The following is a 25531-nucleotide window of genomic DNA, read 5'->3' as shown; positions in this document are numbered from 1 at the left end:
CTCTGCCGTTCTACTTGGGCTGACCAATATATAGATAGCCTCTTGTGTTTGATCTTCCATGAGGCATCTGCTTTCTCTTGCTGCCACTATCTACACTATCACCACTTCCAGGACATCTCTGTCAATGCAATGACACCTTATTTAGCCACCAGCACAGTGGTGCCAACCTGCTCTTGAACTCCAGTGCTCCTTAGGGCATCTGCTCTTAGGGCATCTGTTACCACCACTCTGAGCTCCTGAAATGGTATATTCCTCTGCCAATGGATCTTTGGGACTCCTTTTCTCTTCAGCTAGTTGAGAAATGCCTTCCTCTCATGTGTCCTACTCTTTGTTGGGGGGTAGAGGGAGAATAGGCTAGAGTAGTGCTGTTTGGATCCCTAAGCAATACAGTTCTTTCAATTTTACTACACAACCCTTTCCTCCTCAAGGGCCAAAATAAGCATTCAATAAATATCTACTTAACAAAGGTGTGTGTAAATGAATGAACAGGCGTACTTCAGTATGTAAAGCCCAGGTCCTTTCACCTCAGTTCCAATCACTCAGACTCCTTCCTCATCTTAAATGACTTCTGTTCTTTCAAAGACCCTGGAATCCTTCCCTTTTAAAAATACTTCTATATGCTCATCCCTCTTGCACACATGTCTGAATCACTCTTGTAGACAACATGAGTTTGTCCTCATGGTATTCTTAGACTCCATGCAAATCAAAGAATGTGATCATAGATACCAACAGAAGAGCAGTGAGATGAGGAATTATCTAATTTAATTCTAAATATAAGCATATCTGAGCCTCAGCTCGAGACCTACATATATTTATTTAACCAATGTCTACTGGACAACTGTTAGATACAAAATAATTATGTTTAATCCCAGGTCCAAAAACAAGAAAAACTGAATAGAAAATTCAACCAAAACAATTTTCCAATTTTTTCTAAAAACTACTCACTTGCAGACGTCTTATATGGTCAACTGCAAGGACCATCACTTCATTTTCTTGAAACACAACATCTACTTCTTGCTTTAACATTATAGCAGAGTTCTTACATACTTTCTTTGTCTCCCAGAGCTGAGTAAGAGATAAAGAAATTATCATTCCATCTCTGAAATAACATGTCTTCATCTTAAAGCAAGAGACAAACTATGTTTCACATAAAATACCTATGATGCTAGAAAGGTTTCAATATTAGATTATGATCCAAAAATAAATATTTATTAACACAATCTATAGTAAGATGCAGTTAGTATTAAGAGTTATGGGCTCCAGAGTCAAAATTCCTCAGCATGAATTCTAGTTCTACCTAAAGTTGTAACTTCAGGCAGGTTGCTTAACCCAGTGTTACTCAAAGATAAGGACCTCCTGCTAGTTCTCAAACTGTTTGATACCAATCCACAAGATAAGAAGTTTGGGCCAGACGCAGTGGCTCACACCTGTAATCCCAGCACTTTGGGAGGCCAAGGCGGGTGGATCACCTGAGGTCAGGAGTTCAAGACCAGTCTGACCAACATGGTGAAATCCCGTTTCTACTAAAAATACAAAAACTTGGCCGGGCGTGGTGGTGTGCACCTGTAGTCCCAGCTACTCAGGAGGCTGAGATAGGAGAATTGCTTGAACCTGGGAAGCAGAGGTTGCAGTGAGCCAAGATCATGCCACTGCACTCCAGCTTGAGTGACAGAGCAAGACTCCATGACAAAAAAAAAAAAAAAGAAGTTTGCACCAGAATGTAAATCAACTACATCACTAAACTGTGCCTAGTGATGCAGCTTATTTCATTTCAAGAAGACTTTCTTGATGAAGAAAGCAGTGTGTTGATTTATATTCTGGCTCAAGCTCACTGAGACTGGCATGTTAAGTACCACTGACTTTTCTCAGTCCTTCTGTGCCTGTTTTCTTATCTGCAAAAGGGACTATTGTGAGAATTAGTAAATTTATATGTATATATATATATATAGTACTTTGCATAACATCTTGAATATAATAAGCACTGAATTAATTTTAGCTATAATTCATATACAACACTGTATTTGGATGCTGTGGGGACCAGCCATGGTTCCTGGCCTCAAAGAGCTTATAATGTAAGATGTGTCAATAAGCCAGAGAAGCAGTGGAGTGTTGGAAATAAGGGGTAAATCATATCTGTATTTTAATTCAAGTCAAAATTTGATAAGCACCACTAGAAAATGACATAGAATTAGATGGCATTAAGAGAGACAGGCATTCTCCCCAGATAGAGAAGGCTTGAGGGGACTTATAGAATGGTTAGGATTTCAACAGAGATACAGGTAAGTAGGGCATTCCAAATATAAGAAACCACTCAAGGAAAAACACAGAAGCAGGCAACTACGGAGTGCTTGGGAAAATGTGAGCAGTCCAGTATTGGTTCCCTGCAGGAATAAACTGGAAGACAGACTGGAGCAGAATGAGGCCATGCTGTAGAGAAGCTTAATGGCAGACACAGAAGTATATATTTACTTTGGTAGACAAGGGAGCCATTATCTATTTTTGAGCAAAAATGACATGACTATATTGTACATGAAAAAAACGTATCTTAGAAGCTGCATGCAGAAAAGCAAGAAAGAATACTTGTGGCAGAGACTCATACAACAAGAGAAGCAACAGGTAACAAAGTCCTGAACTTGGGTAGCAGAAATAGAAAGGTAGAGATAATAATAGAAAATGAAAAGGTAGACTCTCTTAGAATTGGGAAATAATTGGATGCAGGAATTCAAGGTAAAGAAAAGGGTTAAAAATTTTTCTGAGGAATCAAATGCAGTATTTTAAATTAACCAAAATACAGTTTAATCATTGAAGTTCCCACAGCACCTGGCCCATGGTAATCCTCATGAACATGTAGTGAATGAATGAGACTGTTAAGTCCATATAATAGCACTTTTCCAGGGTGAATAGGAGTATAGTACTAGTTTCCTATTTTGCTTACCTCAGTGCTACCCATCAATTTCTTGGTTTGTAAGAGGTTTAGCTCACTATCAGGAAATGTTCAAACTGAAAATCGCAATATTTCTCACCCTGATTGTCTGGTCATCAGAAGATGTCAAAAATGATGATCCATCAGGAGAAAACTTCACACCATGAACCCAACTTAAATGTCCTCTGCAATCAGCCACCTTTGAACATGAGTCTATATTCCACAACTACAGAATAAACACAGCATATAGGAAATCACATACATAGGTATTTTGAAGATAGCAAAAATACTGAAAATAGCAAGAATGAGCCAGCAATACCACTTCAATGAATAATTGCTCAAAAACACACTATCAAAACTACAAAATGTCTTATGAAGAAGATTATTTAGTGCATCATTATTTCTTATAGCAAAATACTAGGAAACTAAATACCCATCAACAGGGAACCAACTGAATAAACTACATTAATCACATAATGGCATATCATGCAGCCATTAAAAAGAATGAGAAAAGCACCTTGATGACAACGAATTTCTAGGATATATTGTTAACAGAAAAAAAGCAAAGTGCAGAAGAGTCTATATACTATACAGTACTATCTTTTATATGAGATGGAAAAATATGTACAAGAACATATAGAAGGATACAGGTATGGATATATATATATATGCCTATAGATATCTGCTTATATATGCAAGAAATATTGGACAGTTAAACCAATAACAGAAAGCAGTTACACATGCAGGGAAGGAGGGAGAGAGAGGCGAAGGGATAGGAATGAAAGCAAGACTTCTCTGAATATAACTCATTATAAAACTTTGACTTTGGAATCATGCAAATACTTTATCACTTAAAAAAAATCAATCCAAAAAATAATAGGATGAATATAAGCAGCTTGCATATTCAGATTCTTTTCCACTAATACTATCACCTAACCTTCATTTCAACTGACTGTAAAACCTACAATAAATTAACACAATAATTGTAACATGTACACATTTCTCTTGTTATTCATGCTTATTACCATGTCTATCAGCAGCCTGGTATTTTGTCCTGGGTTCTGCTATAAATTACTCTAATATATTCAAGTCTAATGAAGTACCATATGTGACTGAGTTCCTCTCATTACACTTTAAATTACAAAACCACTTTATCATTTCAGAACTAGCATGGACAAAACAAGTACCTCATTATAGGCCCAGTGACTGGTTTTCATTCAGTGAGTTCTATGGTTATGAACTAATTGTATGAAATTTTCTCTGCCTTTTCTCTAGAGTCAAGCTGGGACGTAAAGAGCTAAAGGCCAAAAATGAAAGTGGTTCCACAACTGAAGATCTCTCTTAAGAAACTGAAAATCTCCCTTGAGAATCCTCCCCTCTCTTCCCACTTTCTTCTCCCCATCTCTCTCCCATCATTTCTTTGTCACTCAGAGCCTCCAGAACTGAGTCCCTATATTTCAAGAGGGAGGATACTGTTTCATTGTTTCCTGGAGATTGCTAAGGATGGCAGAGGGTAAGGACTTTAGAAGTAACAGGAAAGGCTGAAAGAGGGGTTGCTACTTAGTACTGTTTCTAAAAATCCTAACAAACACTCCACATTTACCTTGAGGATCTACACATAAGGTTCAAAATCTCCTAGGAGATCTAAAACCCAATAAACCCCGGCACTTTGGGAGGCTGAGGCAAGTGGGTCACTTGAGGTCAGGAGTTTGAGACCACCCTGGCCAACATGAAACGCCATCTCCACTAAAAATACAAAAACAATACAAAAAAAAAAAATTAGCCAGACGTGCTGGTGGGCACCTGTAATCCCAGCTACTTGGAAGGCTAAGGCAAGAGAACAGCTTGAACCCAGGAGGTGGAGGTTGCAGTGAGTCAAGATTACGACACTATACTCCTGCCTGGGTGACAGAGAGAGACTCTGTCTCAAAAACAAAACAACACAAAACACTTGAAATTCAAAGCCTCTGCCCAAGAAAACACTGCCCACAGCACCCCACTTCTTCCCGCTGCTTCGGACAGAACTAGGGCTTTTTCACACTCCCTGCCTCTGTGTGCAATGGGAAGAGTCTCAGCAGGGAAGTTCTTCAGTGTCACATGCACTGCTGCACCAAGAATTAGGAGAAGCCTATGGAGCTCATGCCCTCACTCTCACCTGTGCCTCCATGTTGAAGGGCTACAGCTTAGCAACTCTCCCCCAATACCTTCACAGTAATGGGCAAGGCTGGCAAACTCACTAAAATTTGCTAAATAAGCAGAGAACACTGAAGAAGTGCTTGCAGTAGTCATGGCTCCCTTGATGAGGAGCCTGTGAACCAAGTGAACTTCCCTATTTTCCAAAAGGCCCATACCCATCTTCTTGGAACTGTGATCTCAAGGGGTTTCAAACTACCTGGTGGTAAAAACCAACCTAAGGAATGAAGAGTAAGAAAGCTTGGAAAAACTAATCTATCTCTGGCCAGGCATGGTGAGACACTTGTAATCCCAGCATTTTGGGAGGCCAAGGCGGGAGTATTGCTTGAGGCCAAGAGTTCAAGACCAGCCTGGGCAACACAGTGAGAACCCCATCTCTATTAAAAAAAAAAACAAAAAAAAGCACTAATCCATCTTTGAAGGAAAAAAATAATTCACTACTTTATGAAAAAACTAATACAGCAATTCACTGGGTGGAATTCTTCCAGGGCCAGCTAGGTATACATTCTGAACATAAAACTTAACAGGTAAGTACAAAATTATAAAAAAGTAATTTATATGAGTTATTTTATTCATTAGTGCCTAGCAATGAACATCCTATCTTATCCTACCCAATGATCTAAGAAATCTCAACTGGACTCATCTCTCACCACCTCTTTTAAGAAGAAAAGGGTCTGTGCCTATATTGTTTAAGAAATGCCACATATCTATACTGGATAAGAGATGTCATGTTTCATGACCAGCAGTCATTCCATTGTTTTCCCAGTTCCTGGCACATCTTAGGCATTCAGCAAATGCTTGCTGAATTCCCTGTCATACTGTCAAATCAAGTCTGTAATCACTGTTAAAATAATAAAGCTGGCTATGTGGTTTAATATCCCAAAGTTAGAGGTCATTAGGCTGTAAAGAAAATACTCTACAATTTCTCAAGCAAGGCTCCTCAGCAGTTAATGGTCTAAGCTGCCCATTCTCTGTCATCCTTTGATCTCTGGAAACCCAGGCTTCACAGAATAAATTCAACTACTCACCTCTACACAGTACTGGGACAAAGCAACCACTGCCAAATGGTTTTGCGGGGAGAAGTCACAGTACTGGATGGTGCTGTGATGGCCCGTGTGGATTTCTCCCAATAGGCCACTGGTATGAATGTCAAAAAGCTGTCAACATAAATAGAGATACCTATGAAGGTACAATACTTTAAGAGATAAGCTATTCTAATATCCTCCCATTTCAAATATAAGTCCTGAAAAGATATGACAATTACTGATAACTGGCACAATTATTGACAGTCATAAACAAAATATGGATCAATATACATATACTTTAAAAATATTACTCACCTTAAAACATATTTTTTTTATTATACTTTAAGTTCCAGGGTACATGTGCACAAGGTGCAGGTTTGTTACATATGTATACATGTGCCATGTTGGTGTGCTGCACCCATCAACTCATCAGCACCCATCAACTCGTCATTTACATCAGGTATAACTCCCAATGCCATCCCTCCCCCCTCCCCCCTCCCCGCAATAGGCCCCGGTGTGTGATGTTTCCCTTTCTGTGTCCAAGTGACCTCATTGTTCAATTCCCACCTATGAGTGAGAACATGTGGTGTTTGGTTTTCTGTTCTTGCGATAGTTTGCTGAGAATGATGGTTTCCAGCTGCATCCGTGTCCCTACAAAGGACATGAACTCATCCTTTTTTATGGCTGCATAGTATTCCAGGGTGTATATGTGCCACATTTTCTTAATCCAGTCTGTGACTGATGGACATTTGGGTTGATTCTAAGTCTTTGCTATTGTGAATAGTGCGCAATAAACATACGTGTGCATGTGTCTTTATAGCAGCATGATTTATAATCCTTTGGGTATATACCCAGTAATAGGATGGCTGGGTCATATGGTATTTCTAGTTCTAGATCCTTGAGGAATTGCCATACTGTTTTCCACAATGATTGAACTAGTTTACAATCCCACCAACAGTGTAAAAGTGTTCCTATTTCTCCACATCCTCTCCAGCACCTGTTGTTTCCTGACTTTTGAATGATTGCCATTCTAACTGGTGTGAGATGGTATCTCATTGTGGTTTTGATTTGCATTTCTCTGATGGCCAGTGATGATGAGCATTTTTTCATGTGTCTGTTGGCTGTATGAATGTCTTCTTTTGAGAAATGTCTGTTCATATCCTTTGCCCACTTTTTGATGGGGTTGTTTGTTTTTTTCTTGTAAATTTGTTTGAGTTCTTTGTAGGTTCTGGATATTAGCCCTTTGTCAGATGAGTAGATGGCAAACATTTTCTCCCATTCTGTAGGTTGTCTATTCACTCTGATGGTAGTTTCTTTTGCTGCACAGAAGCTCTTTAGTTTAATTAGATCCCATTTGTCAATTCTGGCTTTTGTTGCCATTGCTTTTGGTGTTTTAGACATGAAGTCCTTGCCCATGCCTAAAAACATACTTTCTATAAAGGAAAATTCATCACAGATGAGCTCTCAAGCTAGCCTAAAGAGAAATAAAAGTTTTGTGAATACAGAATAGACTGGCCCAATTAATATACAGAGTAGTTCTCCCTAATGCTTGTTTATTCAAAGGAGAAAATGAATACTCATAAATGAAAATAATCAAAATAATATAGGGCAGAGGTTTGTTAAAATAAAAAATAAAAATAATTAGCTCAATCATTTCTATTTCTCTCTAGAACTACCACATTGCTCATTATAATTAATCATTTTCCTGTTTTTGAACCCCAAAAAGCTACCTTTGAGTAATCCAAGTTTCTTCAATTCTTTTTTTCTTTTTTTTTCTTTGAGACAGACTTCCACTCTTGTTGCCCAGGCTGGAGTGCAATGGCGCGATCTCGACTTGGCACCATCTCGGCTCACCACAACCTCCACCTCCTGAGTTCAAGCAATTCTCCTGCCTCAGCTTTCCAAGTAGCTGGGATTACAGGCATGCACTACCACACCCAGCTAATTTTTTTACTTTTAGTAGAGACGGGGTGTCCCCATGTTGGTTAGGCTGGTCTCGAACTCCCGACCTCAGGTGATCTGCCCACCTTGGCCTCCCAAAGCACTGGGATTACAGGTGTGAGTCACTGCGCCCAGCCACAGTTTCTTCAATTTTTAAGACTTATAAATGCTGAATATACTCTTCCAAAGTTTTTGCCAAATAAGATGATTTGTATTTACTACATGTATTGATACAGTATAGTGATTTAAGATTAAGACATAGACCTTAGAAAGAAACAAAAAAGCTTCCAGTGGGAGCTATTAAAATGTTTAGTGAATGCAGAGTCCCTGCAAGCATGCACATATGGTAGGCAGCATAGTGCTAGAGGCCAAAAACACAGGGCAGGAAATTAGATTTAAAATGCTTCCCAGAACAGGTCATTTTTTAAAAAATTAGTGGCTGACAGTGATCGAGGAAACTTGGCAAATGTGGAATAGGCAGTTGTCCCAATTATGGAATAGTAAAAGAAAAAAGACCTAATAACAGGAGTAGACTCACACAGGAATTGGAAAGAAATAATAGGAGAAGGAAGGAGAGACCAAGGGTAAGAAATCAGGATCTACATGCAGTTAGAGAACACCTTTGGGTGGCTTTCTTTTAGCATGGTAAAACAGGGAACTGCTGTACAGATTTTTAAAACAAGGCATTTCATGTAATATAAAATTATTTTCCTCTCACTAGAACAGGTCTCTTAAAATCTTTTAAAAAGTTATCTTTTGTTCAGCATCACTGGTAATTGGGAAAACACAAATCAAACCACAAGGAGAAACCACTTCACACCTACTAGGATAGCTATAATTTTAAAAATGAACAATAACAAGTTTTATCAAGGATGTGGAGAAATTGAAACCCTCGAACATTGCTAGTGGAATGTAAAATGGTGCAGCTGCTGTGGAAAAATCTAGTGGTTCCTCAGAAAACTAAATAAAGAATTACCATATGACCCAGTAATTCCACTCCTAGGTATACACACAAGGCTCAAATAGATATTTGTACACCAATGTTGCAACATTATTCAGAGTAGCCAAAAGGTGGAAACAAACCAAGTGTCCATCAACAGATGAATGGATGAACAAAATGTGATATATACATACAATGGAGTATTATTCAGCCATAAGAGGAAATACTGTTCTGATACATGCTACAACATGAATGAACCTTGAAAACATGCTCAATGAAATGAGTCAGACACAAAAGGACTGATATTATATGATTCCACTTATATGAAATACCTAGGCAAATTCACAGATTACATTAGAGGTTACAAAGATCTAGCAAGAGAGGGGAAAGAGGAGTTATTACCTCATGGTTACAAAGCTTCTGTTTAGGGTGATGAAAAAGTTTTGGAAATATGTAGTGGTAATGGTTACACAGCATTGTGAATGTAATGCCACTGAAATGTACATTTTCAGATGGTTAAAATGGCAAATTTTCCATTATATGCATTTTATCAGAATAAAAAAAGTTTTAATCTTCAAGTCTTGCAAATGCAATGGTTCCTTTTTTGTTCTTACAGATTTTAACTTAAACGGAGATATTTTTCCTCTTAGTTTCCTGCTAAAGGGGTACAAACTCATAAGCAATCAACACCAAGGATTGCAGCACTAGATCAATAACAATCATATACATGATCCCTTATATAACCATATTCTGTATTTCAATTATGCTCTTTAAAACAGTAATATCCCTCATTCAAGTATTTTGAAATCACTATTAGATCAGAATGTAACTGAGCCATAAATCAGAAGATCTGGCTCTCCCAATCACAATGTAACTTTGGACAAATTATTTGGCTGCTCTGAACCTCAGCTGCCTCATTATTATCATAGGGCTACTGTAACCTGCTGCTTCTTGAATACTTACATCAAAAGAAATTATATGTGAGAGCACTCTGAATACCACAAATATAAGCTACTGTTAGACATGGGGAAGAAAAGAAAAGCATTTTCTTATTTACTTTTTTCATATTTTCCTCAGTTACTTTATAAAAATTTCACAACCTTGTTCAGTCATTGATGAGCATTTCTATCAGAGTCATCAAATCATAAAATTGTAGGTGTAAGAAAGCACTTTGAAAAGTCACCTAGGCCGGGCGCGGTGGCTCAAGCCTGTAATCCCAGCACTTTGGGAGGCCGAGACGGGCGGATCACGAGGTCAGGAGATCGAGACCATCCTGGCTAACACGGTGAAACCCCGTCTCTACTAAAAAATACAAAAAACTAGCCGGGCGAGGTGGCGGGCGCCTGTAGTCCCAGCTACTCGGGAGGCTGAGGCAGGAGAATGGCGTAAACCCGGGAGGCGGAGCTTGCAGTGAGCTGAGATCCGGCCACTGCACTCCAGCCCAGGCGACAGAGCGAGACTCCGTCTCAAAAAAAAAAAAAAAAAAAAAAAGAAAAGTCACCTAAACCAATGTAATTGAAATTGAAGAAAAAAAAGGAGTAATTCAGAAAGCATTCTATGTTTTAAATACATTTTAAATACATTTGAGGAACACTGGATTCGATGGCATAAATTGTATAATAGGACTTCCTGGGGCCCTGAATATGTTAGTTCACACCGTGTGCCTAATAAGGGAAAGCAATACAAAACATATTTCCCAAATGGTGTAACCATGGAGACCTTTCCTCACAACGCCATCCTTATCTCATGGAGCACAGTTCCAAAGAACCATGACAGGTTAGGAAGACTGCCCAAAATCACACAACTGACTTTATTTTTATCAATAAACATTGTAAAATGCAAAAATGAATAGAAATTTTAACTTTCTTTAAATCAGACTGAAGTTGGCTTTTCAAAGTACTTACAAAGATTTTATTTTTTGCTGCCACCATTATCCTTGCACCATCAGCAAACCACGAACAACACTTCACTATCACTTCCATATCCTCTTGAGGGTCCTCTGAATTTAGGAAGAACTGTTTCACATTAAAGCTTTTCCTCTCGTTTGCTGATGTCACATCCCAAAGCTTCAAATTAAAGTAATAAAAAAAGAAAAAGTTTGTTTTACTCTAAAATCACACCTCTAGAATTCTTTCTGAATTAAATGCCACATAAACTTATTCACTTCACTTGATGAATTATTTTTACCTACGAATGACTTTTTGTAAGGTTTTTAAATTAAGATCTCCAGTTTCATTATCATGTTTTTAAAAAGAAAAAATTAGAAGCACTGCCCAAAATGCAGAACATAAAATTAAATAAAAAGTTAAGAGTCTTGCATGGTGTGGGGGCTAAAAATTACATATTGACAGTAAGGACACAAGTGGAAGAAAGGTGGTAAGATGAAGAGACTCACGACTTGCCACTGCTGCCCTCTGCTGTGCCAGGAATGAAGTGTGCTTCCCAAACCTACCACTAACAGCAGGAAGACTACACAGGACCCAGTCCCAGTTAAGTCGTGACCTAGCAGAGCATTCAGAGACATAAGGAAGTCTCTGAAAACAGGGACAAGCAAGACTCTTTGTGTGCTTGGCAGGGCTAGAGAGGGCTATAAAACTAACTGGATCCTGAGGAATGAGATACAAAATACCATAAACTTTGCTCACTAGTAGGACCACTTGAATAGAACAAAAGACAAAGGCCTTCAAGAAGATCCACTTTCACTCTTCTGGGCCATGAGCAGCATCTCGGCCTCACAGAGTGATAATGACTGCCCATGCCCAAACCAAAGGATGGCCATGGAGAAGGATGGGGGTGCGGGGAGAAAGCTGCTTCTCAGACTTTAAGTCAGCTTCCAAAGCATAACTCCCAGGTAAAACCTGATTTGTCTGGCCAGGTACATTTTCAAATCTCTTGAGTAAAAAGAAGTATCATATATACTAAGAAACATGGCCAAAACCAAAACTTTTCTACTTGCAACAACTGCGGGTAATCTGGGTAATGCAAAAGAGACAGCAGGTGCTAAAGCAGCCTTCCCTGATACTAAAGAGAAAATAATAATAATAATAATAAACATAAATGCCTGAACCTTCAGTTACATCATCCTGAATATACGAGAAATCAGTTTCCCTATTAATACGAAAATCAGGCTGGGTACAGTGGTTCACATCTGTAATCCCAGCACTTTGGGAAGGCAAGGTGGGAGGATCACTTGAGCCCAGGAGTTCAAGAGCAGCCTGGGCAACATAGTGAGACCTCATCTGTTTTGTTTTGTTTTCCATTTAAAAAACTTTTTTAAAACAGAAAGAAAAGAAAAAGCAACTACTGCCTGAATTTTAAAAAGAAAAATAAAAGTAGCACAATCCAACTTGATTATACATGTCTAAACTGCATGTGTTTCTGGACCTGACTTCGGCTTCTATCAAGCAGTGATGAAATCCGACATATTGAGGGATCACATAAACTAATACCAGCATTTCATTCTGAGCAAGTCGCTGCACTGTATCCAGGGTCCCTGTGAACCCCATGCCTTTGCGTGCTTTAAACGGCAATTTTTAAATAGAACTCGCATTTTAAAATAGTTCATCTCAGAGCCTGAAAAGCACATGCTTATCAACATGCTACCATATAAAACGCTTAAAAAGTTATACAGCCATTTGGGGCAGGACATAATTTTACAGTTTTCATCCTCTCAAAAGTTAAAAGCTTTCAGGAGACTCTGACCTTGAAATGCTGTTATCTAACATCATTTTGCAGGACCTCTGCTTACTACCTGTCATTGTATCAGTGTGAACCAACCAATGATACTGACAGACTTAACAGCACTGTGGGAAAGCCACCACAAACATGGGCAGTTCTCACCAAGAGTGCAGCAGTGTCTGTCCCCTGCTGCGAGTGCTCTGTGTGCCACAATCACATTTTGATACTCATACATGAATATGGAAATCAAACTCCTGTCCCTGTCAAATGACAACTTTTTAAAAAGTGTCTGAGTTTGAAGACGTCTTAGTTTGACTTCAAGTGACACAGCAAGGGTTTATCATCTTTAACACATGTATTAAACACTATGCTAGTCACTTTTAGAGACTATATAAATGAATCAGATACAGATATTACCCTCAAGGAATTGACAGGCCAGTAAGGGAAGTAAAACAAGCACATAAATAACTTAAACACAAAATATGTCACGTGTCATTTGAAAGGAAAAGGTATAGCACAGTGGGAAGGCTGTATACAAGCTGAGGGCTTGAGGGAACACTTTGTACAAGAGGTAACCACCTCACTCTACTCCCTGAGATTAGCCAATCTTATACCAACTTAAGACAGAGAATGTCAACATCAAAAAGACAGGGGAACATTCCAGGGCCTAGAGCCTATTCCAAGTGATCAGCATAAGCTAAAGTACAAAATGAGAAAACAAAGACAATGAAAAAGAAGAACAAGTTCAATCTGGTTGTAGCATCAGGTATGTGAACCCTTCCTCAACAGAGTCCTTACCTGCTCTCAGAGCACCGTCTTCATACTTTTATCATTTTCATGGTTCATCTATTCACTTATGTTCTCCCCAACTTGATTCTGAACAGTTCAGAACAGCCAGGAAGTATGCTTTTTTCTTTTTCAGTGTTTAAAATCCAAATGCCTAGTACAGTATCTGGCACACACTAAGTATTCAATAAATACATGTTAAATGAAAAGAATGATTACTCCCGGCAGGGTACAGTGGCTCATTCCTGTAATCCTAGCACCTTGGGAGGCTGAGGCAAGCAGAACACTTGAGCCCAGGAATTCAAGACCAGCCTGGGCAACATGGTGAAACCCCATCTCTACAAACAAACAAACAAAAAGACAGATCACTCCCAAGTTTCAAGCACAGGCAAGTACAGACAATAGTGTTGCTGAAAGAAATAGGGTTCAGGTGTTAAAGATGCAGACAGAACACATACAGCTCTGCTATGGTTTGGAGATGGTTTATTTATCCTGACCCAGACTTGAAAATTTGATCCCCACTGTGGCAGTGTTGGGAAGTAGGGATTGATGGGAGGTGTCTGGGTCATGGGGGTGGATCCCTCATAAACAGATGAATGCCTTCTAATGCCTTCCCACTGGGGTGAGTTCTCTGGGAATGGATTAGTTCTCAAGAGTGCGGATTGTTGAAAACAGTCTGGGGCCAGGCGCGGTGGCTCCAGTCTGTAATCCCAGCACTTTGGGAGGCCGAGACGGGCGGATCACGAGGTCAGGAGATCGAGACCATCCTGGCTAATACAGTGAAACCCTGTCTCTACTAAAAAATACAAAAAAAAAACTAGTCAGGCGAGGTGGCGGGCGCCTGTAGTCCCAGCTACTTGGGAGGCTGAAGCAGGAGAATGGCGTAAACCCGGGAGGCGGAGCTTGCAGTGAGCTGAGATCTGGCCACTGCACTCCAGCCCGGGCGACAGAGCGAGACTCCGTCTCAAAAAAAAAAAAAAAAAGAAAACAGTCTGGCTTCCTGGATTTCGCTGTCTTTTAATATGATCTCTTTGCACATGCCCACTTCCCTTCCCCTTTCCACCATGAGTGGAAGCAGCCCAAGGCCCTCATCAGATGCAGCTGCCCAATCCTGGAATTTCCGGCCATCAGAATCATGAGCCAAGTAAACCCCTTTTCTTTATAAATTACCCAGTCTCAGGTATTATGTTACAGAAAACAGAGAACAGACAAAGACAATTTCCAAACTCTCCCAAAACTCAGGTAAACAATAGTAATTGGAATTTTTCTCTCTAGGCATAATCCACACGGCAAAGGAAAATGGAGAAAGAGACAGCAGCAACAAAATCACCAAGTCTAGAAAGCAGAAAGGCAAGTAATAGGCAGACTCCTAGAAATAAATTCTGAGCCTGCAGTGGGGAAATCCAAGCAGCCCAATAACCCCACAGAACTCCGAAAAGACTCAGGAAGTGCTGGCACCCAGTACCTTCTGATAAAGGTGAAGCTAAGTCCTCCAAAAAAGACTCAGGAAGTGCTGACACCCAGTACCTTCTGATAAAGGTGAAGCTAAGTCAAGAGGAATCTTTAAAAGTCCGTTGAAATCTCCTCCCTCCACTCTGCAACCCAGGGGGCCTGTGTCCCTACTCTGGCAGAATACAAGGCTATTCTATACCCTACACAGTTGAGAGAAGGGTCACTTGAAAACAGGGAAATTAAGAGAAAGTCTATTTTCTAAATGTTGAGATCTCTGCCCAGATATCATCTCAGAACTGGCCAGAGTCATATCCTACAAATAGAAGATTAAAATTTCTACTAGCCAAGCATGGTGGTGCACACCTGTAGTCCCAGCTCCTCAAGAGGCTAAGGTGGGAGGATCACTTGAGTCTAGGAGGTTGAGGCTGCAGTGAGCTGCAGTCACACCACTGCACTCCAGCGCTCCAGCCTGTGTGACAGTGTGAGATCCTGTCTCAAAAAAAAGGAGGGGAGTTGGGCGCAATGGCTCACACCTGTAATCCCAGCACTTTGGGAGGCCGAGGAAGGTGGATCACAAGGTCAGGGGTTCAAGACCAGCCTGGCCAACATGGTGAAACCCCTTCTCTACTAAAAACACAAAAATGAGCTGGGTGTGGTGGTACGTGCCTGTAATCCCAGCTACTTGGGAGGCTGAGGCAGAAGAACTGCTTGAACCCAAAAAGGTAGAGGTTGCAGTGAGCCGAGATCACACCACTGTACTCCAGCCTGGGCAACAGAGCAAGACTCCATCTTGGGAGGGGAAAAAAAAAAAAGACAAGAAAAAGAAAAAAGAGAAAAGAAAATTTTTACTCTGGACACCCAACCAGTTCAAGACAAAAGATATGAAGACTTTGACATCAAAAGTTCACCATCTTGCAGCAAGCCAAGATGTCACCACAGCACTCCAGCCTGGGCGACACACTAAGACTATCTTAAAAAAAAAAAAAAAAAAAGAGTTCATGATAAAAACAGATAACCCATAGGAAAACCACAACTTAAAACTTCACAATTCCCAATCAACTTGTTGGTGATGTATTCTTAAATATGAGCAGATAGCAAAGGATCAGATAGCTTGACTGATGTCAAGAAGGGTATTTCCTAGGTTTTCTTCTAGGATTTTAATAGCTTGAGGTCATATATTTAAATTTTTTATCTATCTTTAACTTTTATATGTGGTAAAAGGTAAGGGTCTAGTTTCATTCTTCTGAATATGGCTAGCCAGTTATCCCAGCACTATTTATTGAAGAGACAGTCCTCTCTCCCATTGCTTTTGTTGGCCTTATTAAACTATGCATCCAACAAAGGTCTAATATCCAGAATTCATAAGGAACTTAAGCAAATCAGCAAGTGAAAAACAGAGACATCTTTAGACATTATAATAAAGACATCTTAAAAATGTACTTCCCATAGATTCTTTCTTAGGAAGCTAGAGGAGATTCTCCACCAAGCTGAGAAAGTAAGCCAAGAAAGAGGACAAAAAAAAACTAAAAAACAAGGGTTCCAACTTAAGAGAAAAGCAAAAGGAATCCCTAGGATGATGGTAAGGAAGATCTCAGGATGGCAGCTGGACTCTGGGAATAGTATTACCATTACCGATCAGAATGGAGCAAGACAGAACCTTCCAAAAATGTTGTTTCCAAGAAAAGACTTATAAAATGCCTGGTAAGTTTGAATCACTTAAGGAGCAAGTTAACAAGACAGAGTTTGAAGATAAGCACATTTAAAGACTAAACAAATGAAAAAACTTATTAACCCCAGGGAAAACAGAAAGCTAATAAGAGAGGAAAAAAAATTCATACTACATGACTCAATTGTGATTAGTTACAATGATGTAAACCCTGAACACTGTTCTAATCAAAATCAATGTACAAAAATCAGTTAGCCAGGCACAGTGGTTCATGCCTGTACGCCCAGCACTTTGGGAGGCTGAGGCCAAAGGATCACTTGAGGCCAGGAGTTTGAGACCAGCCTGCCCAACACAGTAAGACCTTCTTTCTATTTAAGAAAAAAAAAAAAAATCAGTAGCACTTCTGTACATCCATAATATTCAAGCTGAGAGCCAAATCAAGAACACAATCCCATTTAGAGTAGCCACACACAAAAAAATAAAATACCCAGGAATATATCTAACCAAGGAAGTGAAAGATCTCTACAGGGAGAACTACAAAACTTTGCTAAAAGAAATAATGCATGACCTAAACAAATGGAAAAATATTCCATGCTCGTGATTGGAACAATCAATATCATTAACATGGCCATACTATCCAAAACAATCTACAGGTTCAACACTATTCCTATCAAACTAGCAACGTTATTTATCACAGATTTAGAAAAAAATATCTAAAATTCATTTAGAATCAAAAAGGGTCCAAATAACCAAAGCAATTCTAAGCAAAAAGAATGAAGCCAGAGGCATCACATTACCATACCTGAAACCATATTACAAGGCTACAACAAGCAAAACAGCATGGTACTGGTAGAAAAACAGACACATAGACCAGTGGAACAGGGCAGGGAACCCAAAAATAAAGCCACACACCTACAACTATCTGACCTTCAACCAAGCTGACAAAAATAAGCAACCAAGGAAAGACTCCCTCTTCAATCAATGGTGTTGAGATAACTGGCTACCCATATGCAGAAGAATGAAACTGTACCTTATATTTCACCATAGACAAAAATTAACCCAAGAAAGATTAAAGATTTATATGTAAGACCTCAAACTAAACCTAGCAAACACCATTCTGAGTATCAACCTTGGCAAAGAATTTATGCTTAAGTATTCAAAAGCAAATGCAACAGAAACAAAAATTGACAAGTGGGACCTACTTAAATGAAAGAGCTTCTGGACAGAAAAAGAAATGATCAACAGAGTAAACAGACACCTTACAGAATAGGAGAAAATATTCACAAACTATGCATCTGACAAAGGTCTACTATCCAGAATCTGTAAGGAACTTAAAACAATTCAACAAGCAAAAAACACCACCACTAAAAAGTGAGCAAAGGACATGAACAGACACTTCTTAAAAGAAGACATACAAGCGGTCAACAAGCACATGAAAAAAATGTTCCACATCACTAATCATCAGTGAAATGCAAATCAAAACCACAGTGAGATACCACCATCACACTCCAGTCAGAATGGTTATTATTAAAAAGTCAAAAAATGGCTGAATGTGGTGGGTCACATCTGTAGTCCCAGTATTTTGGAAGGTTGAGGTGGGAAGATCATTTAAGCCCATAGTTTGAGAACAGCTTGAGCAACAGGGCACAATCCCATCTCCATTAAAAAAAATATATATATATATATATATACACACACACACACACACACACGTGTATGTATATATATGTATATATATATATATTCACATAGGTATATTTTTATATGTTTATATATGTATGTATTTTTTATATATGTATTTTTTGTTTTAGTGAAAAAATAAAAGATGCCAGGGAGGCTGCAGAGAAAAGAGAATGCTTATACACTGCTGGTGGGAATGTAAATTTGTTCAGTGACTTTGTAAAGCAGTTTGGAGATTTCTCAAAGAACTTAAAATAGAACTACCATTCAACCCAGCAATCCCATTACTGGGTATATACCCAAAGGAAAATAAATCATTCTACCAAAAAGACATATGCACTTGTATATTCACTGCAGCACTATTCACAATAGCAAAGACATGGAATCAACCTAGGTGCCCATCAAAGGAAGGTTAAAGAAAATATGGTACATATACACCATGGGATACAACACAGCCATAAAGAATAAAATAATGACCTTTCCAGCAACATGGATGCAGTTGGAGACCATTATCCTAAGCAAATTAATGCAGGAACAGAAAACCAAATAACCCATGTTCTCACTTTAAGCCAGAGCTAAACATTGGGTACACAAAGACATAAAGATAACAATAAATGTTGGGGATTACTAGAGTTGGGGAGAGGGGGAATGAGGCACCTACTGGGTACTATGCTATCTGGAAGACAGGATCAGTTGTACCCAAACCTTCAGCATCAGCATGACGCAATATATTCACGTAACAAACCTGCACATGTACCCCTGAATCTAAATAAAAGTTGAATTTTTTTTTTTAATTATGAAACATGGGCCGGGCGCAGTGGCTCACGCCTGTCATCCCAGCACCTTGGGAGGCCGAGGCGGGCGGATCATGAGATCAGGAGATCAAGACCATCCTGGCTAACACGGTGAAACCCCATCTCTATTAAAAATACAAAAAAAATTAGCTGGGTGTGGTGGCAGGCGCCTGTAATCCCAGCTACTCAGGAGGCTGAGGCAGGAGAAAGGCATGAACCCGGGAGGCGGAGCTTACAGTGAGCCGAGATCGCACCACTGCACTCCAGCCTGGGTGACAGAGTGAGACTCCATCTCAAAAAAAAAAATTCACGAAACATAAAAAGTAGGTCATGTTCGAGAAGAGAATAATTAACTCAGTTTGGAGCACAATAACTTTGAGGTATGGTATGTTACTTAAGTGACAAACAACTAGCAGAAAGTTAGGAATGAAGGACACAGCACATAAAATGAGGGCTGCAGATGACATACCTGAAAGGATGAGAGTTGAAGTCATGAGACTGAATGAACTGGGATGGAAGAGTGGTGACAGAAGTGGTAGCCAAGGTTAGATGCTGCAGGAACAGCTACATTTTAATGGTCAGGGAAGATAGTTAACGAAGGGATCACACAGCTAAGAGAAAGAATAAAACATTGATGTAAAATGAGGAGAGTTTCAAAAAAAAAACTAGGTGGTCACTGGAGGCTTGACCAATAGTAATACAACAAAAATAACGAGAATCAGATAAAGAAAAATATCAGATTTCACACTATTCCAGAGGGCCTCAGACTACAAAAAAAAAACTGAAACTGAAAATAAAACTAGATTTTTACATTTAAGGGAATATATGGAAGATGAAACCAGGTTAAAAAACGGTTAAGTAGTGAGTGGGTAGTCAGGAAACAGGGCAAATAATGACTTAAGAAGCCCAGTCATGAAGGGAAAGAGAAAAACAGAATGACAACTTTAAAGAACAATACAATCAAGGAAGAATCAAAGGTTTTTCACCTTTTGGTTTTTTAGGTTTTTTATTTTTTTATTTTTATTTTTTTTTGAGACGAGTCTCGCTCTGTCACCCAGGCTGGAGTGCAGTGGTGCCCGGTCTCTGCTCACTGCAAGCTCTGCCTCCCGGGTTCATGCCATTCTCCTGCCTCAGTCTCCCAAGTAGCTGGGACTGCAGGCGCCCGCTACCACGCCCAGGTAATTTTTTGTATTTTTTCTTTAGTAGAGACGAGGTTTCACCGTGTTAGCCAAGATGGTCTCGATCTCCTGACCTTGTGATCCACCCGCCTCGGCCTCCCAAAGTGCTGGGATTACAGGCATAAGCCACTGCGCCCAGCCACATTTTTTGGTTTTATAAGGCTCAGGAAGGCCAAAGAACATTTGTAGGCTGTGGAAAATAATTCAAAAAAGAAGAAAAATCTGAAGAAGCAACATAGAGAGGAAACAACAAATGAAACAAGGTGCCAGGAAAAGAAGGAAAGGGAGGAACAGTAGGTACAAGTACAGGATTTTTTCTATTTTTTTTCAAGACAAAGTCTCACTCTGTCACCCAGGCTGGAGTGTAGTGGCACAATCTCGGCTCACTGCAACCTCCACCTCCCAGGTTCAAGCGACTCTCTTGCCTCAGCCTCTCGAGTAGCTGGGACTACAGGTGGCGCCATCACACCCAGCTAATTTTTGTATTTTTAGTAAAGACCAGGTTTCACCATGTTGGCCAGGCTGGTTTCAAACTCCTGACCTCATGATCCGCTCACCTTGGCCTCCCAAAGTGCTGGGATTACAGGCATGAGCCGCCACGTCCGGCCCAAGTACAGGATTTTCTGGACACTGTTATGAGAAAAAACAGAGGGAGCAGAGGCTTTTTACAGCAATTTTTGAGGGGGCTTATGATACGGGACTCTTGGTGGATGGTTTTAATCCTTTGAATGGGTATGAGGTAACATTATTGCCATAGAATAAAAGGGTTAGGGGCTTAAGAACAGCAGAAAAAGGATTAGGATAGGCACTAGTAGAAAAGCAAACAAATTAGGGATGAACAGACTATAATTCCGCAGCAAATAAGGCCCAGCTGAGCTGTACAACTTATATTTGTAGAACATATAAATGGCCTGGTTTTACAGCTTTCTTGAACATTTGGCAACCTAATAATAAGGGCAAAAATGCTAAGGGATAATGCAATCTTCCCAGAACTTGGAATTAGCAAAGGAGATAAGATGAAAGGAAAATTTAAAACATAAAATGCCTTCTTCTGAAATCTTTCACTGAGTAAAAACCAAGAAATAATATGCCGACAAAATGAAAAGAGGGCTGCCTAAATCCATCCACGAGTATTCTGAAAAAACTCCCACAACATGGATTATCCTAAAGGAAGAAGCAGATAAGATACAGCATAGAGGCCAAAATCCATTTACCAGAATATTCTACCCAAGAATGCTCCCAGCACCCACTAACAGCTAGCTAAACTCTACAAAGTAGAATTCTACCCAGAAAGAGTTCCTAGATACCCTGGAGTAATTTATACAAAAACAGTTATCTTCCATCAGCAAAGCAAGATCAAAGATTCAACCAGAGTATCAGAATCAAAACAGTTTACCTTTCTTATGAGTTAGTAGCATTACTGAATCTCCTTCCCTAGAGATTCCAACAAACAAAATAGTGCCCAGGAGTGTTTGAGTATTTTCCTAGAAAACGTGTAGTCAAGAAAATTTACTGAATACATGACTACAATTCTGTACTGTGAGTTACAAAGAAAGGTATAATACAACAAAAAGATGACAAGTACCCTGCAGATCATAAACCTATATTCAACCTTATCAAAGAAACAGAAGACACGTTAAAATGACTGAACATTACAACACATTTGTAAGTGGAAATCAGAAGACAAATCAAGCAGCTTCTACCTATACATATAGATAGATATATGTACTCAGAACCAAACAGATGGATGCTATAAGAGAACACTTTCTGAAGAATGCTTTGCAGGCCAGGTGTGGTGGCTCATGTCTGTGATCCCAGCACTTTGGAAGACCAAAGGGAGAGGATCGCTTGAGCTTAGGAGATCAAGGCCAGCCTGGGTAACACAGGGAGATCCCATCTCTACAAAAATTAAACAAAATTAGCCAGGCGTTGTTGTACATGCCTGAAGTCCCAGCTACTCAGGAGGCTGAGGCAGGAGGATCACTTTAGTTAGCCCAGACCACTGCACTCCAGCCTGGGTGACAAAGTAAGTCCCTGTCTCTCACACACACACAGACACACTTTCTCACACACACACCCACACACACACACACCCTCACACAAAAGGCTTTGCATAAAGTTTTGAGGGGCGTTAAAAAATATGGCAAGTGAAATCGAAGACAAAAAACATCCTAAGAAAAGCTACAGGGGCACACATAGGAAACATCCCAAGAAACACATACAGGGACAGTAGCTGAAATAAAACACCTTGCCCAGAACAGACAATTAAGGTATAGGGGTTAGAAAAAACAAACTTGACAGGAAAGGATGTGGCAGAATGATGAAAGGTGAAGAACCTTAGAAGCGATCCCAATGAGTCTGCGTTTCCTACAGTTTATACTATGGCATAATTTATGTTGAAAATAGTGGTAGGGCCAGATGCAGTGGCTCACTCCCATAATCTCAGCACTTCAGGAGGCCAAGGCAGGCAGACTACTTGAGCCCAGGAGTTTGAGACCAGCCTGGGAAACATGGGCAAAACCCCATCTCTACTAAAAATACAAAAAATTAGCTGGGCATGGTAGCAGGCACTTGCCATCCCAGCTACTCAAGAGGCTGAGGTGGGAGGATCATCTAAGCCCAGGAGACAAAGACTGGTGGGCCGTGATCACATCATTGCACTCCAGCCTAGACAATAGAATAAGACCCTGTTTCAAAAAAAAAAAAAGAAAAGAAAATAGTGGTAGGCTAGGCTTAGTGGCTCACGCCTATAATCCCAACACTCTGGGATTGCTTGAGCCCAGGAGTTGGAGACAAGCATGGGTAACATAGTGAGATCCTGTCTCTTAAAAAAAAAAAAAAAAAAAAAAATTAGCCAGGTGTGATGGCAAATGCCTATGGCTCCAGTTACTTGAGAGGCTGAAGTATGAGGATTGCTTGAGACCAGGCAGTGAAGGCTGCAGTGAGCCATGACGGCACCACTGCACTCCAGCCTGGGTGAAAGAGACCCTGTCTCCAGAAGAAAAAGAAAAGAAAAGAAAGAAAACAGTGGTAGAAGGTTATTCTAGTATCTCTGAACTTAGATAAGAAGAGATGGAGAATGCATCTTAGATGGTTGCTATCAGGCATAAGCAGACAACAGCCTGAACTAGAGCAACTACTACATAACAAGAGGGAGTAATGTAGACCAAGAGACAACAATATCAAAGATGGGTTGATCTTAAGACCAAAGAAAGGACAGTCAATAAACAGGAGACATTAGAGACCGGAATAATAAAGTGGAATTAGGAATCTTATTGGAGAAGGTGAGGATTTGAGGAAGAATTATTTCATTTTTTTAGGGCTATAAATTTCAGAAGGCTGAATAAGCTTTTTTCCCTAACTTGCATTTTTCCTACCTTGTGGCTTCTCAGAAACAAGAAAGTCATAACATAAAAGGCAGAATGAATAAATTATAAGTAAAAACAGGTCCCCAGCCTGGCCAATATGGTGAAACTCCGTCTCTACTACAAAAATTAGCCAGGCTTGGTGGCAGGCGCCTGTACTTCTAGCTACTCGGGAGGCTGAGGCATGAGAATCACTTGAACCCAGGAGGGAGAGGTTGCAGTGAGCCGAGATTGTGCCATTATACTCCAGCCTTGGCAACAGAGTGAGACTCTGTCTCAAAAACAAAAACAAAAACAAAGACAAACAAAAAACAGATCCTTTACAAACCTGACCCATAGATCTTGCTGTGGTTTAAATGTGTCCCCCAAAGTTCATGTGTTAAAAACTTAATCCCCGATGCAAATATTGAGAGATGGGACCTTCAAAAGTGGTTAGGTCACGAGGGTGCTACCCTCATGAATGGATTGATGCTATTATCTAGGTTCCTGTTAAATGGGTAAGTTCAGCCCCCTCCTCACTCTCTCCCTTTCTGCTGGTGCCCTCTCCCCCAGAACTGTAAAAAATAAATCTCCAATCTTTATAAATTACTCACAATTTATAGAAGCACAACATAAATTATAGAAGCACAAAATAAACTAAAGCAGATCTCAAAATATTTTATGAACATATGCTTGAAACAAAATGTACACTTAAAATTTAAGAATTCAAATTACAAGAATAAAAATTCTACATTACAGAACTTTTATTTATTTTTTTTTTTTTTTGAGATGGAGTCTCACTCTGTCACCCAGACTGGAGTGGAGTGGTGTGATCTCAGCTCACTGCAACCTCTGTCTCCCGGGTTCAAGCAATTTTCTGCCTCAGCCTCCCAAGTAGCTGGGATTACAGGTGCTCGCCACCACACCCAGCTAATTTTTGTATTTTTAGTATAGTTTCACCATCTTGGCCAGGCTGATCTTGAACTCCTGACCTTGTGATCCACCCACCTCAGCCTCCCAAAGTGCTGGGATTACAGGCGTGAGCCACCACACCCAGCCTACATTATAGAACTTTAAGCATTAGGTTATACACCATTCATAAACAATCGTTAGGATAAGCAATTACAGTTAAACTAAATATGCTCCTGGAAGTTGAAAGAAACAGGCTCTTTCTGTAGAAATGTGAAAAAAAACAGAAACCTATTTCTATAACCAAATCTTAAGACTTTCCATAAAATATAACCTATTTTAATAGTGTACAAAAGCATACCTTTAAGGTTCCATCAGCTGAGCAACTAGCCAAAAGCTTATCATCTGGTGAAAATCTGCAGTGATTAACTGAATTTGTATGACCAAACATGGTATTTCGACATTCTTTTTGATTCAAATCCCAGAGCTATTTGTGAAAGAAAAAAATATAAATAAACAACTAGCATTGAGTGGGGAAACATCAGAAATCATGTGAAGTTCTTCCTTTTCTCTCATTTAAGCTTTTTGGTTACAGAATTATGTTTAACCCACAGTAACACAAATACATCAAACACAAAAGTATCAAACACAAAAATGAACTTGTGATTAACAAGCAATGGGGCAGCCTTTAGATCAACATGTAAATCTACCAAGGGACTCAAGGGCTCACCGAGGTTTTTAGGCTGAGTACTAAATAACTAACTAAACAACTACTACTTATTTTAATGGAGTGGTTTAGAATCATTATTATTTTACACAGTTACAAAAAGCCAGAGTAAGTAATATATAATATAAATTACCTCCATATTTTTTAATGTTAGGTTATCCAACCCTAAAAATGGGGGAGCAAGTCAAGTACCACCTCCAGGAAGCAATTAACCAAATCCAAAATGTGGCACATTCCATGGGACAAATGACTAAACTGCTCTAATAAATCAATATTATAAGAAAGCAGGCAGAGG

At 39.6% G+C, this 25531-nt stretch overlaps 1 protein-coding gene across 9 annotated transcripts in view; it reads right to left on the bottom strand.

The window, feature by feature from the left end:
* Positions 1 to 25531, bottom strand: part of APAF1 (apoptotic peptidase activating factor 1) — a 126447-nt gene that overhangs the window by 59968 nt on the left and 40948 nt on the right. For 8 of the 9 annotated variants that reach the window (XR_002724710.1, XR_002724717.1, XM_023183826.2 and 5 more), the window contains exons 16-20: positions 24871 to 24996; positions 10927 to 11088; positions 6145 to 6273; positions 3024 to 3149; positions 946 to 1065 (exon numbers count right to left, since the gene is read on the bottom strand). The exons of the other annotated variant lie outside the window; for it this stretch is intronic. Coding sequence is in view for 6 of the 8 variants with exons in the window: in XM_023183826.2 (XP_023039594.1) it covers positions 946 to 1065; positions 3024 to 3149; positions 6145 to 6273; positions 10927 to 11088; positions 24871 to 24996 (663 nt within the window). In the remaining 2 variants the exon portion in view is untranslated. The remainder of the gene's footprint in view (positions 1 to 945; positions 1066 to 3023; positions 3150 to 6144; positions 6274 to 10926; positions 11089 to 24870; positions 24997 to 25531) is intronic. 9 annotated transcript variants of the gene reach the window in all.

The sequence above is a fragment of the Piliocolobus tephrosceles genome, chromosome 10 (genome assembly GCF_002776525.5).
Source record: "Piliocolobus tephrosceles isolate RC106 chromosome 10, ASM277652v3, whole genome shotgun sequence".
Taxonomy (NCBI): domain Eukaryota; kingdom Metazoa; phylum Chordata; class Mammalia; order Primates; family Cercopithecidae; genus Piliocolobus; species Piliocolobus tephrosceles.
This window is presented reverse-complemented; position numbering and strand designations above follow the sequence as displayed.